General features: G+C 43.4%; 1 protein-coding gene across 2 annotated transcripts; it reads left to right on the top strand.

Moving 5' to 3' along the window:
- The first annotated feature begins 336 nt into the window (after positions 1–336).
- On the top strand, positions 337–13,154 carry tmem141 (transmembrane protein 141). Of its 2 annotated transcripts, none has more exons than XM_068012834.1 (5): positions 337–516; positions 1,823–1,889; positions 1,992–2,075; positions 3,656–3,763; positions 6,074–13,154. In XM_068012834.1, exons 1-5 carry the CDS (start codon positions 514–516, stop codon positions 6,154–6,156), a joined length of 345 nt encoding a protein of 114 aa, XP_067868935.1. In that variant the 5' UTR covers positions 337–513; the 3' UTR covers positions 6,157–13,154. The 2 variants fall into 2 exon arrangements, with proteins under 2 accessions (XP_067868935.1, XP_067868934.1); XM_068012833.1 differs by having other exon boundaries at positions 337–567.
- Positions 13,155–18,400: the final 5,246 nt, after the last annotated feature.

Here is an 18,400-nt window from a genome sequence, read left to right as displayed (position 1 = left end):
GGTGGGCGGGTGGACTGTGGGCGGGGCCTGATTCAGTCAGTGGGCGGGTGGACTGTGGGCGGGGCCTGATTCAGTCGGTGGGCGGGTGGACTGTGGGCGGGGCCTGATTCAGTCAGTGGGCGGGTGGACTGTGGGCGGGGCCTGATTCAGTCGGTGGGCGGGTGGTCTGTGGGCGGGGCCTGATTCCAGTCAGTGGGCGGGTGGACTGTGGGCGGGGCCTGATTCAGTCAGTGGGCGGGGCCTGATTCAGTCAGTGGGCGGGGTTTCACCAGGTTCGTGGCCCCGCCTTGTCTGTGTGGCAGGGGGTGTATCCGCGGAGCTGGAGGTCCGCCCCAGTTGCCTGGTTGCTGGGTGAAGCCCATCCCCGTCCGGCATCAATTGTCGCCTCGGCCTGTATTTGCCAGTTCCATCCGGTCCGGTGAATGTTTGCTGTTCCGGATTCGCTAGACTCCACCCTGGATTTTCCCACTGCCGGTGCCTTCTCTCCAGGCCCGGTGTTCCCGCTGAGCTGACATGGTGAATCTGGGATTGAGCCGTGTGGAGGACTCGGTAGCAGCGAAGCACCCGGTAACCGAGCAACCCCGGGCCCGGCCTGATAGAGCCCCGCCAACCCAGGAGTGGCTGGGAGGCTGGCCTGGTTACTGGCGGCCGGTCGGTCTCTCCTACCGGGTGTAGCAGCCACCCTGTTTGTGCTAAAGTCACAGCCCCGGCCCTTATACTGAGCCCCATGTAGAGTGTCCCACAGCCCTGACCTTATACTGAGCCCCATGTAGAGTGTCCCACAGCCCTGATCTTATACTGAGCCCCACGGAGAGTGACCCACAGCCCTGACCTGATAGTGACCCACAGCCCTGACCTGATAGTGACCCACAGCCCTGACCTGATAGTGACCCACAGCCCTGACCTGATAGTGACCCACAGCCCTGACCTTATACTGAGCCCCATGTAGAGTGACCCACAGCCCTGATCCTATACTGAGCCCCATGTAGAGTGACCCACAGCCCTGATCCTATACTGAGCCCCATGTAGAGTGACCCACAGCCCTGACCTGATAGTGACCCACAGCCCTGACCTGATAGTGACCCACAGCCCTGACCTGATAGTGACCCACAGCCCTGACCTGATAGTGACCCACAGCCCTGACCTGATAGTGACCCACAGCCCTGACCTGATAGTGACCCACAGCCCTGACCTTATACTGAGCCCCATGTAGAGTGACCCACAGCCCTGATCCTATACTGAGCCCCATGTAGAGTGACCCACAGCCCTGACCTGATAGTGACCCACAGCCCTGACCTGATAGTGACCCACAGCCCTGACCTGATAGTGACCCACAGCCCTGACCTGATAGTGACCCACAGCCCTGACCTGATAGTGACCCACAGCCCTGACCTTATACTGAGCCCCATGTAGAGTGACCCACAGCCCTGATCCTATACTGAGCCCCATGTAGAGTGTCCCACAGCCCTGACCTGATAGTGTCCCACAGCCCTGACCTGATAGTGTCCCACAGCCCTGACCTGATAGTGTCCCACAGCCCTGACCTGATAGTGACCCACAGCCCTGACCTGATAGTGACCCACAGCCCTGACCTGATAGTGACCCACAGCCCTGACCTGATAGTGACCCACAGCCCTGACCTTATACTGAGCCCCATGTAGAGTGACCCACAGCCCTGACCTGATAGTGACCCACAGCCCTGACCTTATACTGAGCCCCATGGATAATGATTCACAACCATGGCCGAGGACCTGTTGCTGGCAGGGTGGAGTAACTCGGATAGCGGCAATGACCCATCATCTTTTCTTTCTTTGCCCTGCAGGGTCTCCAGGAATATGCTGCTTGCCAGTCGCATGCATTTATGAAGGGCATTGGCGCATTTGTATTGGGTAATTGTGTATTTTAGATAGTTGATGTTGTAACACCTGGTGTTTGGGATCCCGGCCTAATTGTTTTGCAACTCTTTTTTTTTTTACAAAAACCCTATCCAGGTACTAGTGCTGTTTTCGTTATGCAGAGGTTGCTGAATAAGAAGCTGCCTTTCCCAGTACAGTGGAACGTGTTGTTGTCAGTAGGTCAGTACATTAATGGTCATTGCTATTATACTAAGTAATGTTCAGCTGTGTGGAGGCTTGTAATTTAATTAGTACCTTTGCTATGTTGAGCAACTGTGTAAATTCCAGATCTTCTCCCCCAGTCACTCCCACATGAATATAATCAACATAAATTTAAAGGGAGAGGAGTAATTTTTGAAATAACCCTATATAATGTCAAAAGAAAGCTTTAAAGGTTTCAAGACGGAACCAGACTGGTTCTTGTCAATAAATGGGAGTTGGAATTACCTTCGATGCAGTACTGAGGGATGAACTGAAGACCGTCTGCCTGAAACTTACTATATTAGTATTGCTAAAGCCAGACAGGGCAAATAATCTGTCAATTTGTGTATTTGAAGATTGGCCATTTGGGTGTGTAACAAGCTGATGAAACCATACTCCAGCAATGGTTGGTGCCTTCAAGACACAAGGTGGAGCATAGGTTTGTTGCGTGGACCTGACATTTTGCCTGGGAATCTCTCTGCAATATCGTTCATTCCTCTGGTGCTTCACAAGGTGCAGTGGCCATTCACTGAGCTACCAGAGAGGTGATTTTCAGAGATTTGTGACAGCCTTAGTTACTACAGTATTAGTCACAGAAAGAATTTGAATTTATATCACAGCATTTACATCCTGAGGATGTCCCAAATCACTTCACAGCTAATGGATTATATTTGAAATGTATTCGCTTGTTATATGGGAAAATGTAGCAACCAATTTGAAAGGTCCCACAAGCAGCTGTTGGATACATTACCAAATAATCGGCTTTTAAGATTTTGGATAAGGAATAAATGTTGGCCAGAACACCAGGAGAGTTCTCCTGATTCCTGATCTTAAGGTGTGGGGGACTGTGGCAACAGCTGGGGACTGAGGCAGCAGTTTGGGGTTTGCTACCACATGGAATAGTATGAATGTATTTAAAGGGAAGCTGGATAAACACAGGAGGGGTGGAGGAGGCTCACCTGGAGCATAAAGACTGGTATGAACCAGTTGTGTCTAGTGGCCTGTTCCTGTGCTGTACATTTGATGAGTTATGCCACATTGCCTTTTACATTCACTCGTGAGGGAAGATAAGACATCATTCTAAAACTTCATCCAAAAAGTGGGATCTCCTTCAGTACTGTACTGGAACATCAGCTTAGATATGTGTTGCAGTGTCTGGAGAGAGGTGTGAGCCCAAACCTGGAAGCAAGAGCATTGAGCCATGGCTGACACTTGCGTCATGTACACTAAGAGTACAAAGCTCATGACAGTTAAGTATCAACTATCCAGGTAATCAGAACTGAAGTCACCAAACCTAATGCTTTGCAGCAGTGGGACCCAGAGGGTGATTTACCAATTAGCTGATGGGAAAGGTGGAGCGTGGCATCAATTTGGCTAGCAGGTAGGTATTGACTTTAACCTGGAAGTGGTTGAGCAAAGTTCAAAATGGTAGCTGCATCTTAGAGTCCCAGCTACACTGCTGATTGGCTATGCCCTGTTCCTTCATCCTAGGCTGAGCTTTATTCACAAGTGGGACATTATTTAGTGCTTTAACAAACGGCTGTTCCCCTCTGATACAGTGACGGGGTCATTGGTGAGTTATGCAGTGACACGTACAGAGACAAGGAAGTGCTCAAACCTGTGGATTTACCTCGAGACAGGAGCAATGCCACACAATCCTGATAAAGGTGAGTAGGAAACCAGAAAGGAAAGTATGTGAATGAAAAGGTGCTCTGTCTTCAAAACTGGCAGTGTGGGAAAGCTATGAAAAATCCTTGCAGGGAGGAGTAGCAGAGATTCTTTAGGTCCAGATTGGTTGCTAAATTAAAAAGTGGGTTCAAATAAAGGTGAACCTGAAAGAGACTGGGTGATGCATGCAGTGAATTAGACACTGGCATTTCACCTCTATGACCTGCGTTTGAGACGGGAGGGAGGGAGAAACCAGGAAACTACAGATCTGTCAGTTTAATGTTAGTTGTGAGGAAGTCACTGGAATTTGTTAAGACAGACTGACTGAGCATTTGGACCAGTATGTGCTAATCAGAGTCTCAGCATCGATGTATAAAGGGCGGGCATGTCTGACTAATCCAGTGGAATTTTTTGATTTCACATTAGGTAGATAAAGGATCTTATTGATGTGGACTTTCAGGAAGGCTTTTCAGAAGAATCTGCACAATAAGCTATCAAAACTGAAAGCAAATGGAATTCTGTGTAGTGAGTTTGAATAATCTTAGCTCCGTTCTAGGGATAGGCCCCCACAGCAAAAGACTGAGTTATCATAACTGATAAATTCACACTCACTTTTTTGTAAGTTGCTCTTGGGGTGTAGATAACATTTGCCTTTGAGTAGTTTGCTGGGCCTTTGATGGTATTAAGAGTTAACCGCATTCTGTTGGATTAGTATCATCTCTCGGGATCGCAGGTTCCTGTTAGATTTTTATGGCAGTCTAGCAGTTTTTATAGTCAGTCTTTGTAATATACTGCCTTCAATTTTTCAGATTTCTTTGGGGTTGGGACTGTTGCTGTCTGGACTGATGGTTTAGGTGCATAACCACTAATATTGTATCCTTGTCAGAAATAGATAAATGTCACTTGCAGTAAAGGACGCTGTTTTGAGACACAATGTGTCTGAGACACATTGAGGCAAAGTAGAAGGAGCTTTACTCTAACCTATGCTGTGCCTGCCCTGGCAGTGTTTGTTGGGACAGTGTAGAGGGAGTTTTACTCTGTATCTGACCTGTGCTGTTCCTGCCCTGAGAGTGGTTGATAACTGGAATTTATTCCATTCCCAGCAATAACATTCCTCAACATAAGTAGCAGAGAAAGTAGTTCAATTAAAAGGAAAAAAGACTGTCTGGTGCGCTGAAAGTTATTGTGGGTCGGTCTGGGCCTTGTTCCTCATGGGAAAGCTTATTGGATTATCTTTTTTGGACTGAACGTCCAATTAGCTGAAATTCAGTTCTTCTGGCAATTTCACAATGCTTGTGGAAGTTGAGTAAACAACTTGTGAACTTGTTGAATGGACAAATCCAGGCAGCTTTGAATTTCTTCAGATCGCAAGATGCGTTCTCCCAAAGGTAAAGTGATGCTGACAGTGAATTTAGATGGGCTGTTCAACCATAGGAGGTGAACTTGTTTTAGCTGATAGCCTGATGGCTGTGCTTTCCAGGAGGGATCACTGTGCAGCAGTCAGGAGTGGAATTTTTTTTGTTGCCATTCCCTTATGCAGGAGCACTGAGGTCAGTTGCACCATCCTTACCTCTAACAGCTAACTCAGCACAAACCGAATATCTAACTTCAGACAACAGTGAGAGGTGGACTGACTGACCAGGGGAAGCTCACCATCAGTATGAGTCAGTACCTTTGGGTGATCACAGGAGGAGACAAGTGAATAAAATCAATAAATAGTATGTGGTGTTTTCACTTCCAGGATCTGACAAATGGCATATTTTAGCTACAGCCATGCAGCAGAGACTACTCCCTATTGGCTGGTGCCACAGCCAAAGAGCAGCATTGCAAACAAATGCATCACTAAATTCCCCAACGCCTTCCTGTCTCAGACACTCCCAGGTCCACAGTTTGCTGTAAGGGCATTGTTGAGGTGATTTACCATTGCAAGTTCATTCCTGTACAGTAACTCCTGTTCTGTAGAACGTCATCAGCCATCATTAACCATCTAAGGGCCCACAAACAGGGCATAATTTTATTTTTGTTCATATTTAAGATAATTAGCAAAAGAGCCAGAGAGGAGATCATGAGAATTTTTTGTACACTGAGTTATGATCTGAAGATTGGAAGTGGAAGAAGATTGAATAACAACTTTCAAAAAAGGAATTGGATAAATACTTGAAAAGAAGTTGTTTGTAGAGATATGGGGAAAGTGTAAGGGAGTAATTTTTGGATATTTAGATAGCTCGTTCAAAGAGCTGGCACAGACACGATGGGCCGAATGGTTGTCTTCTGTGCTGTATGATTCTATAATTCTATTGTATTTGCAGGCACTAAGGATCAGAAGATTGAGTCTCCAGAGGACACTGACACTGGAGGAAAGAAAACTCAATATGGGGATGTCATGGATTAAACGCTGTGTGGAGTTACACTATTTCAGTTTATTCATGTAATGTGCAAGAGCAGAAAATGTTACCTGCGCTACACCAAACACTGCTAGACTTTTATTTCATTTTAATTTCTGTCCATCCTTCTATTTATCCCTTCTTGAAGGTGTTGACTCATGTTTTGGTGCATTCTCTAGTACCTCACCCAAACGGACAGTCTTCATGTGTGCACTCTGACAGCTGAGCGTTAGTGAGCTGTTTGACTATTGGGGACATCATAACTGAACCTGATCGATGTACATGCTCTCTCCCTCTCTTTGACTTGTCTGAGTCACAAGGTTGTGTGTTCAAGCCCTACTCCAAGATTTAAGCACAAAATTGAGACTAACACTTTAGTGCAGCATTGAAGGTACTGTCTTTTGGATGAAATATTAAACAAAGGCTCCATATGCCCACTTGGGTAGACATAAAAGATCCCAAACAATTATTCCAAGAAGAGCAGGGAAGTTCTGTCATTGTCCTGGCCAACATTTATCTGTCAAGCCACATCACGAAGAATATCATAACTGATCATTTATCTAATTTTTATTTGTGGGATCTTGTGCACAAATTGACTGTTGTGTTTGCCCACATGGCTGCACTTCAAACTAACTAATTGGCTGTAAAGTATTTTGGGATGGACTGAGGACGTGAAAGGTGTCACTTTCTAGCAAATGGTGCTGACTAGTGATCAGGAGTGAGGAAACCTGGCTAATGAATCCCTTTGCCAGCCCAGAGAGAGAGATCAACTTATTGGTCAGAACTAGTCTGTTCTGATCAACAAACTCAGCAAACAGCAAGGATCCACCCTGGAACATTTTCGGTTAATGTTTATAGTTTACTTCTCCGTAATGTGAGAATAAAGTGGTATATTGTATTTACCATGTGGCCATGTACATCTAACTAATCTCAAATAAGGGTACAGTGGTGTAACAAGTTACTGGACTAGTAATCCAGTGAATGTGACTTCAGACCCCTCGAAGGGAGTTTGAGAATTTGAATTCCATCAGACAATAAAAAGATGGTATTATTTGTGGTGATCACGAAGCTGTCGGATTGTTGTAACTGGTGCACTAATGTCCTTCGAGGAAGGAAATCTGCTGGTCTTACCTGGTGTGGTCTATGTTTTACTCCAGTCCCGCGCTAATGTGGATGACTTGTAATTACCCTTTGAATAATCTAGTAAGTCAGTTAGTTGTAACAAGGCCAGCTAGGGATGAGCAATAAATGCTGACACTGCCAGTCAACAGCCATCCACCACAATTCTGTTTTCCATCCCTTAGCCAATTTTGTGTCCATGATCCCACCTAAATTTGCTGAAATAACCCTCCTGTAGTTAATTTATATTCTAGGTTGTCCCTTGATCTTCATAACTAATCTGAACCTTATGCTATGATCACTATTCCCAAGATGCTCCTCTACTGTTTGACCATTCTGCACTTGATCCATTTCATTCTCCAGGACTAGCTCCAGCAATGCCTCCTTCCTCATTGGGCAGGAAACATCAAGAAAGTTCTCCTGAACAAACTTCAGAAATTCCTTCCCCTTCTCTGCTCTTAACACAATCACTGTCCCATTCAATATTGGGGTAGTTAAAGTCTCCCATTATCACTATACTTCTTGCACCTCTCTGTAATTTTCCTGCAAATCTGCTCCTCTATCATTTTCCCACTATTTGACCTATAAAATACACCCGGTAGCATAATAACTCCTTTATTGTTTCTTAAGTCCAACCAAATAGATTCTGTCTGACCCCTCTCGGATAGTTCTCTTTCTAGCACTGTAATATTTTCCTTAATCAAAACAGCGATCCATTCTCCTTTCTTGCTTCCCTATCATTCCTGAATAATAAGCATTCAATCCTCCCTTTTTTTTTAAGTGTGGTCTGCATTATTCATTACATCATATTCCCACATGGCTATTTGTGCCAGCAGCTCACTCATCTTACCACATTTTGTGCATTAGCACACATGTTTCTACTTATTAATACCACATTTTGGTACCCTGCCCCTGCCAAATTAGTTGAACCTTTTCCCCACAGCACTAGTTAACAATGATAAGAAATGTGAGGAAAGCAATGGGAAACTGCCTGCATTACTCTTCACTAGTAAGTGGCTCAAAAATCTTGAGACTTGAGTTAGGACCTGTTGTAGGGCAGAACATAATGGACATAATTTAATGACATGAGCCTTATACTATGTAACACTATATGCACACACTGGACTTTTGTATTTTGTTTTAAGATTCTCAACCTTGCTGTCAAATGCATCCACGGCCTCACCCCTTCCTATCTCTAACATCATCTAGCCCTACAACTTTCCAAGGATCTCTTATGTTCCCACAATTCTGGTCTCTTGCATATCCCCAATTTTCATCGCTCCAGTATTGGCAATCATGCCTTCAGCTGCCTAACCCGAAGCTCTGGAATTCCTTCCTTAAACCTCTCCATCTCTTGACCTCTCTTTTAACATGTCCTTGAAATCTACCTCTTTGATCAAGCTATTGGTCGCCTGCCCTAATATATGCTTACATAGCACAGTGTCAAATTTTGTTTTGACAGTGCTTCTGTGAAGCTGCTTATGTTAAAGGTGCTATATCAATGCTAGTTATTGTTGCACAATGTAATTAATGTTATAGTGTGTAACACTGTACAATGATGGGAGTGTTGTACTGCATAACACATTGTAATCACAGGAGTCTTATGTTGCAATTCAACCTTTGATATTGAGGATAGACAATATCTCATTGGTTTGCAATGAATTCTTAGGTGACTGATGGGACATGGAATGCATGTCTGCAAATTGGACACTGGATCCTGGATACATCAGCTTGGGGATCTTGACTGTTCAAGCAAAACAAATGATGGATGTGTTGTAATGTGTTATGCAATATAATCATAGGAATTATACACTGTGTACAGTGTGTTAAACCATGTGACACTATATAGAATGACTGCACTGTTAAACTGAACTGCGCAGTATAATGAGAGTGTTTAAGTTGTGCAACACTATACAGTGATTTAAGTGTTATCCCCAAAGCACAATGATGGGTGTTCCTCATACTATTCTACACTGTTTGCCCTGTGAGGAAAGGCTGTGCTGACTCCCTTTCCTCTGGAATGCTTAGCATCACCCTGACAGAATTATGTTTCTCCCGCTGCTTGCTATCCTCATTTGAGGATACTGACTCCTGGTGGAGTACAAGTCCATGGGTTCGACACACCCTCCACATATCACCCAAGCAGCCATTCTCCAGGTGTGAGCCAAGACACTCAGTGCCAGCAAACTGGAGAGCCCAGCTGCTTGTAATTTGCATGCGTACATCTAGCAGAGGTGACTGATTTTTTTCCCCTTCTGTTGAGCCAAGTTTAGTAACCTATGGTGAGATTAGCTAACTCAACAGATAGTGGGATCTCACCTCACACCTTTAGTTTCATGATGTGTCTGAGGCAAGGAAGCTCGGTTGTTAACTCCACTATTTAAAAAAGGAGAGAGAAAACGGGGAACTACAGAGCTGTTAGTTCAACGCCAGTCGTGGGGAAAATGTTGGACTCTATTATAAAGAATGTGATAACTAGACACTTAGAAAATAATATGATTGGGCAGAGTTAACATGGATTTATGAAAGGGAAATCATGTTTGGCAAACCAGTTGGAATTTTTTGAGGATTTAGTTGTAGCATCGATAAAGGAGAACCAGCGGATATGATGTACTTGGATTTTCAGAAGGCTTTTGATAAGGTCCCACACAGGAGGTTAATAAACAAAATTAGAACAAATGGGATTGGGGGTAATATACTGCTATGGATTGAGAATTGGTCAATAGACAGAAATAGAGAGTAGGAATAAACGGAAATAAAAAAAAAATACTGCAGATGCTGGAAATCTGAAATAAAAACAAAGTGCTGGAAATACTCAGTGGGTCTGGCAGCATCTGTGGAAAGAGAAGCAGAGTTAATGTTTCAGGTCTGTGATCTTTCAGCAGAACTGGCAAAGGTTAGAAATGTAATAAGTTTTAAGCAAGTGAAGCGCAGGTGGGGGAAAGGGAACAAAAGGGAAGATGTGTGATAGGGTAGAGGGCAGGAGAGATTAACTGACAAGGAGGTCATGGGGCAAAGGAAAAGGGAGTGTGCTAATGGTGTGGTGAAAGACAAAGCAGAGAGAGTGTTAATGACAGAATAATGAACAGCTCTGTCCAAAAGCACAAATATGAAAAACCAAGTTTAAGGCAGGTACATGGTAAAGAAAATGATAAAACAAAGTAAAATAAGATAATAAAAAAGGGCCAGTTATGCTCTGAATAAATGGAATATTTTCAGGATGGCAGGCTGTTACTAGTAGGGTACTGCAAGGATCAGTGCTGGGGGCACAATCTGTATAAATGATTTGGATGTGGGGACCAAATGTAATATTTTCAAGTTTGCTGATGACCCAAAACTAGGTGGGAATGTAAATTGTGAGCAGGATGCTTCAAGGGGACCTGGACAGGCTAAGTGAATGGGCAAGAACGTGGCAGATGGAACATAATGTGAATAGTGTAAAGTTATCCACTTTGGTAGAAAAAACAGAAAGACAGAGTATTTCTTAAATGGTGAAAGATTGGGAAGTGTTGATGTCCAAAGGGACCTGGGTGTCCTTGTTCATGAGTCACTAAAAGCTGGCATGCAGGTGCAACAAGCAATTAGGAAGGCAAATGGTATGTTGGCCTTCATCGCATGGGGTTTTGAGTAAAGGAGTAAAGAAATCTTTCTGCAATTGTCTCGAGCCTTGGTGAGACCGTACTTGATGTATTGTGTACAGTTTTGGTCTCCTCATCTAAGGAAGGATATACTTGCCATAGAGGGAGTGCAAAGGACTTTCACCAGATTAATCCCTGGGTTGGCGGGATTGTCTTATGATGAGAGATTGAGGAGATTGTATTCTCTAGAGTTTAGAAGAATGAGAGGTGATCTTATTGAAACTTACAAAATTCTTACAGGGCGTGACAGGGTGGATGTAGATGGGAGGTTTCCCCTGGCTGGTAAGTCTAGAACCAGGGGACATAGTCTCAGAATAAGGGATAGGCCATTTAAGACTGAGATGAGGAGGAATTTCATCACTCAGAGGGTCGTGAATCTTTGGAATTCTCTACCCCAGAGGGCTGTGGAAGCTCAATCATTGAGCATGTTCAAGACAGGAATTAATAGACATCTGGATACTAATGACATCAAGGGATATGGGGATAGCGCGAGAAAGTTGAGGTAGATGATCAGTCACGATCTAATTGAATGGCAGAGCAGGCTTGACAGGCTGAATGGCCTACTCCTCCAATGTTCCTATGTTTAAAGAGAGAAAAAGCTGTGGGTGCTGGAAATTTGAAATTAAAACAGAAAATGTTGGAGGTGCATGTGATGTCCTCTGATAAATGGCCACAACTGATCTGTTGATCTATCTTTGTTTACAGATACCGCTGCAGCTGATGCATATTTCCAGCATTTTATATTTTTAATTCGCAGTTAGCCGATTGCAGTTGGGGGAGGGGGATAGAGATGATGATGGCTGATCTGTTCTCAGCTATATTTACCCGCTTTAACACACATCCCTTGATATCCTTACCAAACAAAAATCTATCAATCTTTGTCTTGAAAGCTGTAATTGTCCCCAGCATTCGCAGCCTTTTGGGAGAGATTGTTCCAGATTTTCAGTACCCTGTGTGTGAAAAAGTGCTTCCTGATTTTCCTTCTGAGCAGCCTAGCTCTACTTCTAAGATTATGTTTCCTCGTTTTTGATTTACCCACCAGAGGAAGTAGTTTCTCACTGTCTACCGTATCAAATACTTTTATCAGCTTAAACATATCAATTGGATCATCCTTAACCTTCAAATTCAAGGGAATACAAGCCAAGTTTATGCAACCGGTCCTCATAATTTAACGTTCTAAGCTCTGGTACCATTTTGGTGAATCTGCACTGTAACCCCCCCTCCAAGGTCAGTATGTCAATATTGCCTTCCTGAGGTGTGGTGTCCAAAACAACACACTACTCCAGATGGGATCTGACCTCCCTACTAAGATAACTGGGGTTAGGGGATATGGTCGAAAAGTGACTTATGTTAGAAGTTGTGCGTTAAACTAGTACAGCATGTGTCAAAATATCTCTGCAGAATAAGCAGCCAGAGCAAGATAAGACCCTTAGATCAGAATTGTATCATGTTACTTTAGGAGTTTTATCCACTTAAAATGAAGTGAGGTTACCATGGATACAGAAGTATAACGACAAATGTGCTGAACAATGGAACCTTGAAGAGATAAAGGATGAAACTTGCAGTGTAAACTGCAGAGCTAGAGAAAAAGAGAGTTTGGAATTAGATTTTTATTAGATTTAGAGATACAGCACTGAAACAGGCCCCTCGGCCCACCGAGTCTGTGCAGACCACCAACCACCCATCCATACCAATCCTACACCAATCCCACATTCCCACCACATCCCCACCCGTTCCCACATTCCCCTACCACCTACCTATACTGGGGGCAATTTATAATGGTCAATTTACCTATCAACCTGCAAGTCTTTGGCTTGTGGGAGGAAACCGGAGCACCCAGAGGAAACCCACGCAGACACAGGGAGAACTTGCAAACTCCACACAGGCAGTACCCAGTATTGAACCCGGGTCGCTGGAGCTGTGAGGCTGCGGTGCTAACCACTGCGCCACAATTGTTTTCAAACAGAAAATAACACATGGTGCTGCAATTACACCATATCTTGTGACCCAAAGAAGATGTGTTACAGAAGGGGGTTTAAAAAGTGAGAGTATCCTGGTGCAAGGATAGTGCAGCTTGGACTTAAGGCACTAGAGATCAACCTCAGGGCATCCTTGGCTCTACCTATTGGGCTGACCTGATGGAAGATACTGTAGAAACGGGATTTTCTCATTTGCAATGATTAATTTATCAATATAAACCAAGACAGAAGCTAAATCTTGTATTTCTTAATAAAGTTGCTGCTATTAGACTCCTGGACTCATCCATGAATAGGATTAGTTGAAGTGTCTAAAATCTGACAATGACTTTCATCAAAACTGTGATTATATGCACCCTTGTCTTGAGTTCTGAATTAATTCTGTTGAAATCCCAAACTAGAATATTTATTGAATAAGTGCACTACAATCCTGCAGGAAATTTCTCCACTATTCACTTCAACAGAGATATGCTGCTAATTTATTCTTTCCCCTTTATTTGTGCCCTAATGTTTGGCAGACACTTTTCACCAAATCTATATTCAGACAGGATATGGGACAAGGCTTTAGAATTTTAGAATGTACCTAAGAGACCCCCTCCTGCCATACAAGCAACTTTAAGGGAAATAATTTCTTATGAAGTCCACCCCCCGCCCCCCCAGAAAGGTGTGTATCGGATCACGCTCCCAGTTGGTGAGAGGTGGCACTATTCCGATCAGTTTTTGTGAAAGCGGACCACATACCTGCCATGTCCCTATTTGTACCTCTTCAATTCACACACCATCCGAACTGAAAATATGTCACCATTCCTTCATTGTTGCTGGGTTAAAATCCTGGAACTCCTTAACAGCACTATGGGAGTACCTTCACCATGTGGAATGCAGTGGTTCAAGAAGGAAGCTCACCACCACCTACTCAAGAACAATTAAGGATGGAAAATAAATGTTGGCCTTGCCAGTGATAGCCATGAATTAATTTTTTAAAAACACCCATACCAAATATCAACCAGTACTGTCTAATCTTCCCATAACCTACAACCCACCAAATATCAACCCTTACCAATCCACACATACCAACCCATACTCACCAACCCACCTGTACCAAACACCAACCCTTACCAACCCACCCATATCAAATACCAATCCTTACCCTCCAATCCACCATACCAAATACCAACCCATCTGTACAAAATACCAACCCACCCATACCAAATACCAATCCTTACCCTCCAATCCACCATACCAAATACCAACCCAGCTGTACCAATTACCATATAATAATAAAAACAAGAAATGCTGGAAATACTCAGCAGGTCTGGCAGCATCTGTGGAGAGAGAAGCAGAGGTAACATTTCGGGTCAGTGACCCTTCTTCGGTTCTGAAGCTGTTACAGATAGAGAACTTTCCAGAAAGAACAGACAGAAGCCTCCTTCAGCTACACTGTTTAGAGAACTTCCTGGAAAGAACAGACAGAGATATCCATCAAAGGAATTCAATCACATTGGTGTCTCCCAGAGAACCACTGAATCAGTGTCCACCTCTTTTCAAACCAGAAGCCTCGGGACAACTGAATTCAGCATGGAGCCAGCCAAGTTACCAACCTCCACAGACTGTATACACCTTTTATTTCCCTGGATGCTAATTCGACCAATCTATCCTTCCCCACTCTGTATCCTATTTGTTTGTGCATTTGTGTGTGTGTGTGTGTGAAAGTTGGAGCGTATTTCATTATTTTTACTTAGATCAGTTTAAATACAATAAAGTTAACCTTTGTTTGTTAACCTCAAGAAAACCTGTCCGATTGGCTCTTTTTATGATCATGGCACATAAACTAGTTTAACACTCACTGAATTGGCAAGTATATCCACTTAAAAAGGAAATAAATCTGTTGTGGTCAAACAAGGAGAAGGAAAAGAGGGGAGCGCTTCGCGCCTCCTCACCTGATCGTAACTGAAATTTGGGGGCTCTGTGTCCGAGAGCAAACTCAAAGATAAATGAGAAATTATGAACGTATGTATGAACATATGAATTAGGAGCAGAAGTAGGCCATTCGGCCCCTCGAGCCTGCTCCGCCATTCAATAAGATCATGGCTGATCTATTTGTGTCTCGAATTCCACACTTCCATCTACCCCAGATAACCTTTGATTCCCTAACAAGAATCTATCTGCCTTAAAAATATTCAATGATCCCACCTCCACCACTTTCTGAGGCAGAGAGTTCCAAAGTTGCACAACTCTCTGAGAGAAAAAGTTTCTCCTCACCTCTGCCCTAAATGGATGACCCCTAATTTTAAAACAGTTCTGGACTCAACCACAAGAGGAAACATCCTTTCCACATCCACCTTGTCAAGATCGTTCAGGATCTTATATACTTCAATTAAGTCTTCCCTCACTCTTCTACATTCTTCCAGTGAAAACAAGCCCAGTCTGTCCAACTTTTCCTCATATGACAACCCGCTCATTCCAGGTATCAATCTAGTAAACATCCTCTGAAACACCCCCAACGCATTTACATCCTTCCTTAAATAAGGAGACCAAAACTTCACATATTATTTGAGATGTGGTTTCACTATATAACTGAAGCATAACATCCTTACTTTTATTTTCAATTCCTCTCATAATAAAGGATAGCATTCCATTAGCCTTCTTTATTACTTGTTGTACCTGCTTACTAACTTTTTGTGATTCATGCACTAGAACACCCAGATCCCTCTGCACCTCGGAATTATGCAGTCGTTCTCCATTTAATTAATATTCTGCTTTTTTTTATTCTTCCTGCAAAAATGAACGACTTCACATTTTCCCACACTACACTTCATCTGCCAGATTTTTGTCCACTCTCTCAACCTATCTATACCCGTCTGCAACCTCCTTATGTTCTCTTCACAGCATACTTTCCTACCTATCTTTGTATCATCTGCAAATTTAGCTACCATGCCATTGCTCCCCTCATCTAAGTCATTGATATAAATCGTAAAAAGTTGAGGCTAGCACAGACCCCTGCAGGACTCCACTCGTCACATCCTGCCAATCAGAAAAGGACCCATTTATGCATACTCTCTGTTTTCTGTCAGCCAGCCAATCTTCTATCCATGCTAATATGTTACCCCCTACACCATAAGCTCCTACTTTGAGCAATAACCTTTTATATGGCACCTTGTCAAATGCCTTCTGGAAATCCAAGGACAGTATGTCAACGGGCTCCTCTTTATCTACAGTGCATGTTACTCCTTCAAAGAACTCCAATAAATTGGTTGAACATGATTTCCCTTTCACAAAACCATGATGACCAGTCCTGATTACCTTGAGTTTTTCTAAGTGCTCAGCTATATGATGATCGATTCCACACCTTCCCCATGACAGATGTCAAGCTAACTGGCCTTTACCTGTTTTCAGCCTCCCCCCTTTCTTGAATAGAGGGGTTATATTTGCTACTTTCCAGTCTGATGAAACCTTTCCAAACTCTCGCGAATTTTGAAAAATTAACACCAACGTATCTGCTACCTTATTAGCCACCTCTTCTAAGATGAAGATAATCAAGACCCGGGAACTTGTCAGCCCTTCAGCTCCGTCAGTTTGCTCAGTAGTGCTTCCCTGGTGATTGTAATTTCACCAGGTTTCTCTCTTCTTTCCACCTCCTGATTTACAGCTATTACTGGAATGTTCTTTGTATCCTCTACAGTGAAAACAGAAGCAAAATACATGATCGTTACCTCTGCCATTTCCTTATTATCGACTATTAACTCCCCATTCTCACTCTCTGGAGGACCAACACTCACTTTACTTACTCTTTTACTTTTAAATACCTGTAGAAACTCTTGCTATTCATTTTTTATATTTCTAGCTAGCTTCTCATACTCTAATTTATATCTCCTGATTAACCTTTTAGTCATTCCCTGCCATTCTTTATATTCTGACCAATCATCTGACCTGCCACTCATCTTTGCACAATTATATGCTTTTTCTTTAAGTTTGATGCTTTCCTTAACTTCTTTAGTTAACCACAGATGGTGGGTCCCCCCTTAGAATTTTTCTTTATAGTAGGAATATACTTATTATGAATATTCTGAAATATCCCCTTAAATGTCTGCCACTGCTTCTCTATTGATCTATTTCCTAGCCTGGTAACCCAGAAATTGGAAGCGGGAAACCAAATTGATCACTAGCAACGTTTTTCTTTAAAACTTTAATACGGGTTTTCTTGTGGTTCAGTGTTAGAGTGCTTAAATGTCCACATTTGAGGCCTATACCTCTCTTGAAGGTAGAAAAGTAACTTGGGACAGTTTAAAAGCCCTATCCATTAAAGAGTTAAGGGTACAGCTAGGCATTTAGAGATAAATATTTACCCAAAAGCTAGGAAACCCAAAATCCTAAAACTTGTGCTAACCATTTTGAAATTGAAACTGAAGAACCGGGTGCCAGCACAGGATCTGAAACAGACAGAATAACATTAGACAAAATACAGCTGGTACAGCGGAGACTAGAGGTAGAATTCAAAGAAAAGGAAATGAAGAGAGAATTCCAGGAAAGGGAGAAAGAAAGAGCTTTTCAGGAGGAGAAGCAGGAAAGAGAGTTAAGGCAGCTCGAACTCAATAGGGGAAGACCCATTGTAGCTAGTGAAGGCACCACTAGTGAGGGAACTACCCCTAGCTCAGGACTGAGTGCTGAGCTCTCAATGTTCTCCCAACGGATACCAAAGTTCGATGAGGGCGATGTGGAAGCAATTTTCATCTCATTTGAAAAGCTTGCAAAACAGTTGAAGAGGCCAGCGAAGGGCTGGACCCTGCTACTGCAAAGCAAATTAAGAGGAAAAGCCCATGAGGTTTATTCATTGCTGTCTGATGAGAGTTCATGGGACTATGCGATGACCAAAAATGCTATCCTGAGTGCATATGAGCTGGTACTGGAGGCATACCGCCAAAAATTCCGAACTCTCCGAAAACAGCCTGAACAAACCTACGCTGAGTTTGAAAGGACTAAGAACTCACTTTCGACTGATGGATATGGGTGCTTAAGATAGAGCCCACCTATGAAAACCTTAGAGTGGTGATCCTCCTCGAGGAGTTCAAAAACTCACTTCCCCTTTCCATAAAAACCCACATGGAAAAACAAGAGGTTCCAAGAGCCAGGCAGGCAGCAGTCCTGGCTGATAATTAATAGCTTGTCCAAAAGCCTTGCACCAAGGAAACCCTTCCCTAGTCATCTCTAAATACCTGTATAGGATGGAAGGTGGGAGGGTGATAGGAGGATGAACAGCCATGGGTGAGGAGGGAAAGCTGGAAACACAAGGGAGCCCTCCTCAGGCCAAAAAGGAAGGTACTGAGAACTGGAGTGCTGCCCGAAAGTCTGCATGATTCCATTGTAACAAGGCAGGTCACCTTCGAGCTGACTGCTGGAAATTTTGGGGAAAACCCGTAGGATTAGTCAGGGTACACCAGACCAGATCAGGAGAAAGGGGCCCTGATGGAAAGCACAGCTAACTGCAGCAGTAAGGCCCTGTGAGTGTGGGAGAACTTGAAATC

Source organism: Heterodontus francisci, chromosome 32, assembly GCF_036365525.1.
Source record: "Heterodontus francisci isolate sHetFra1 chromosome 32, sHetFra1.hap1, whole genome shotgun sequence".
Classification (NCBI taxonomy): Eukaryota; Metazoa; Chordata; class Chondrichthyes; order Heterodontiformes; family Heterodontidae; genus Heterodontus; species Heterodontus francisci.
Note: the sequence above shows the minus strand (reverse complement) of the source record. Positions and strands in the feature narration are given on the sequence as shown.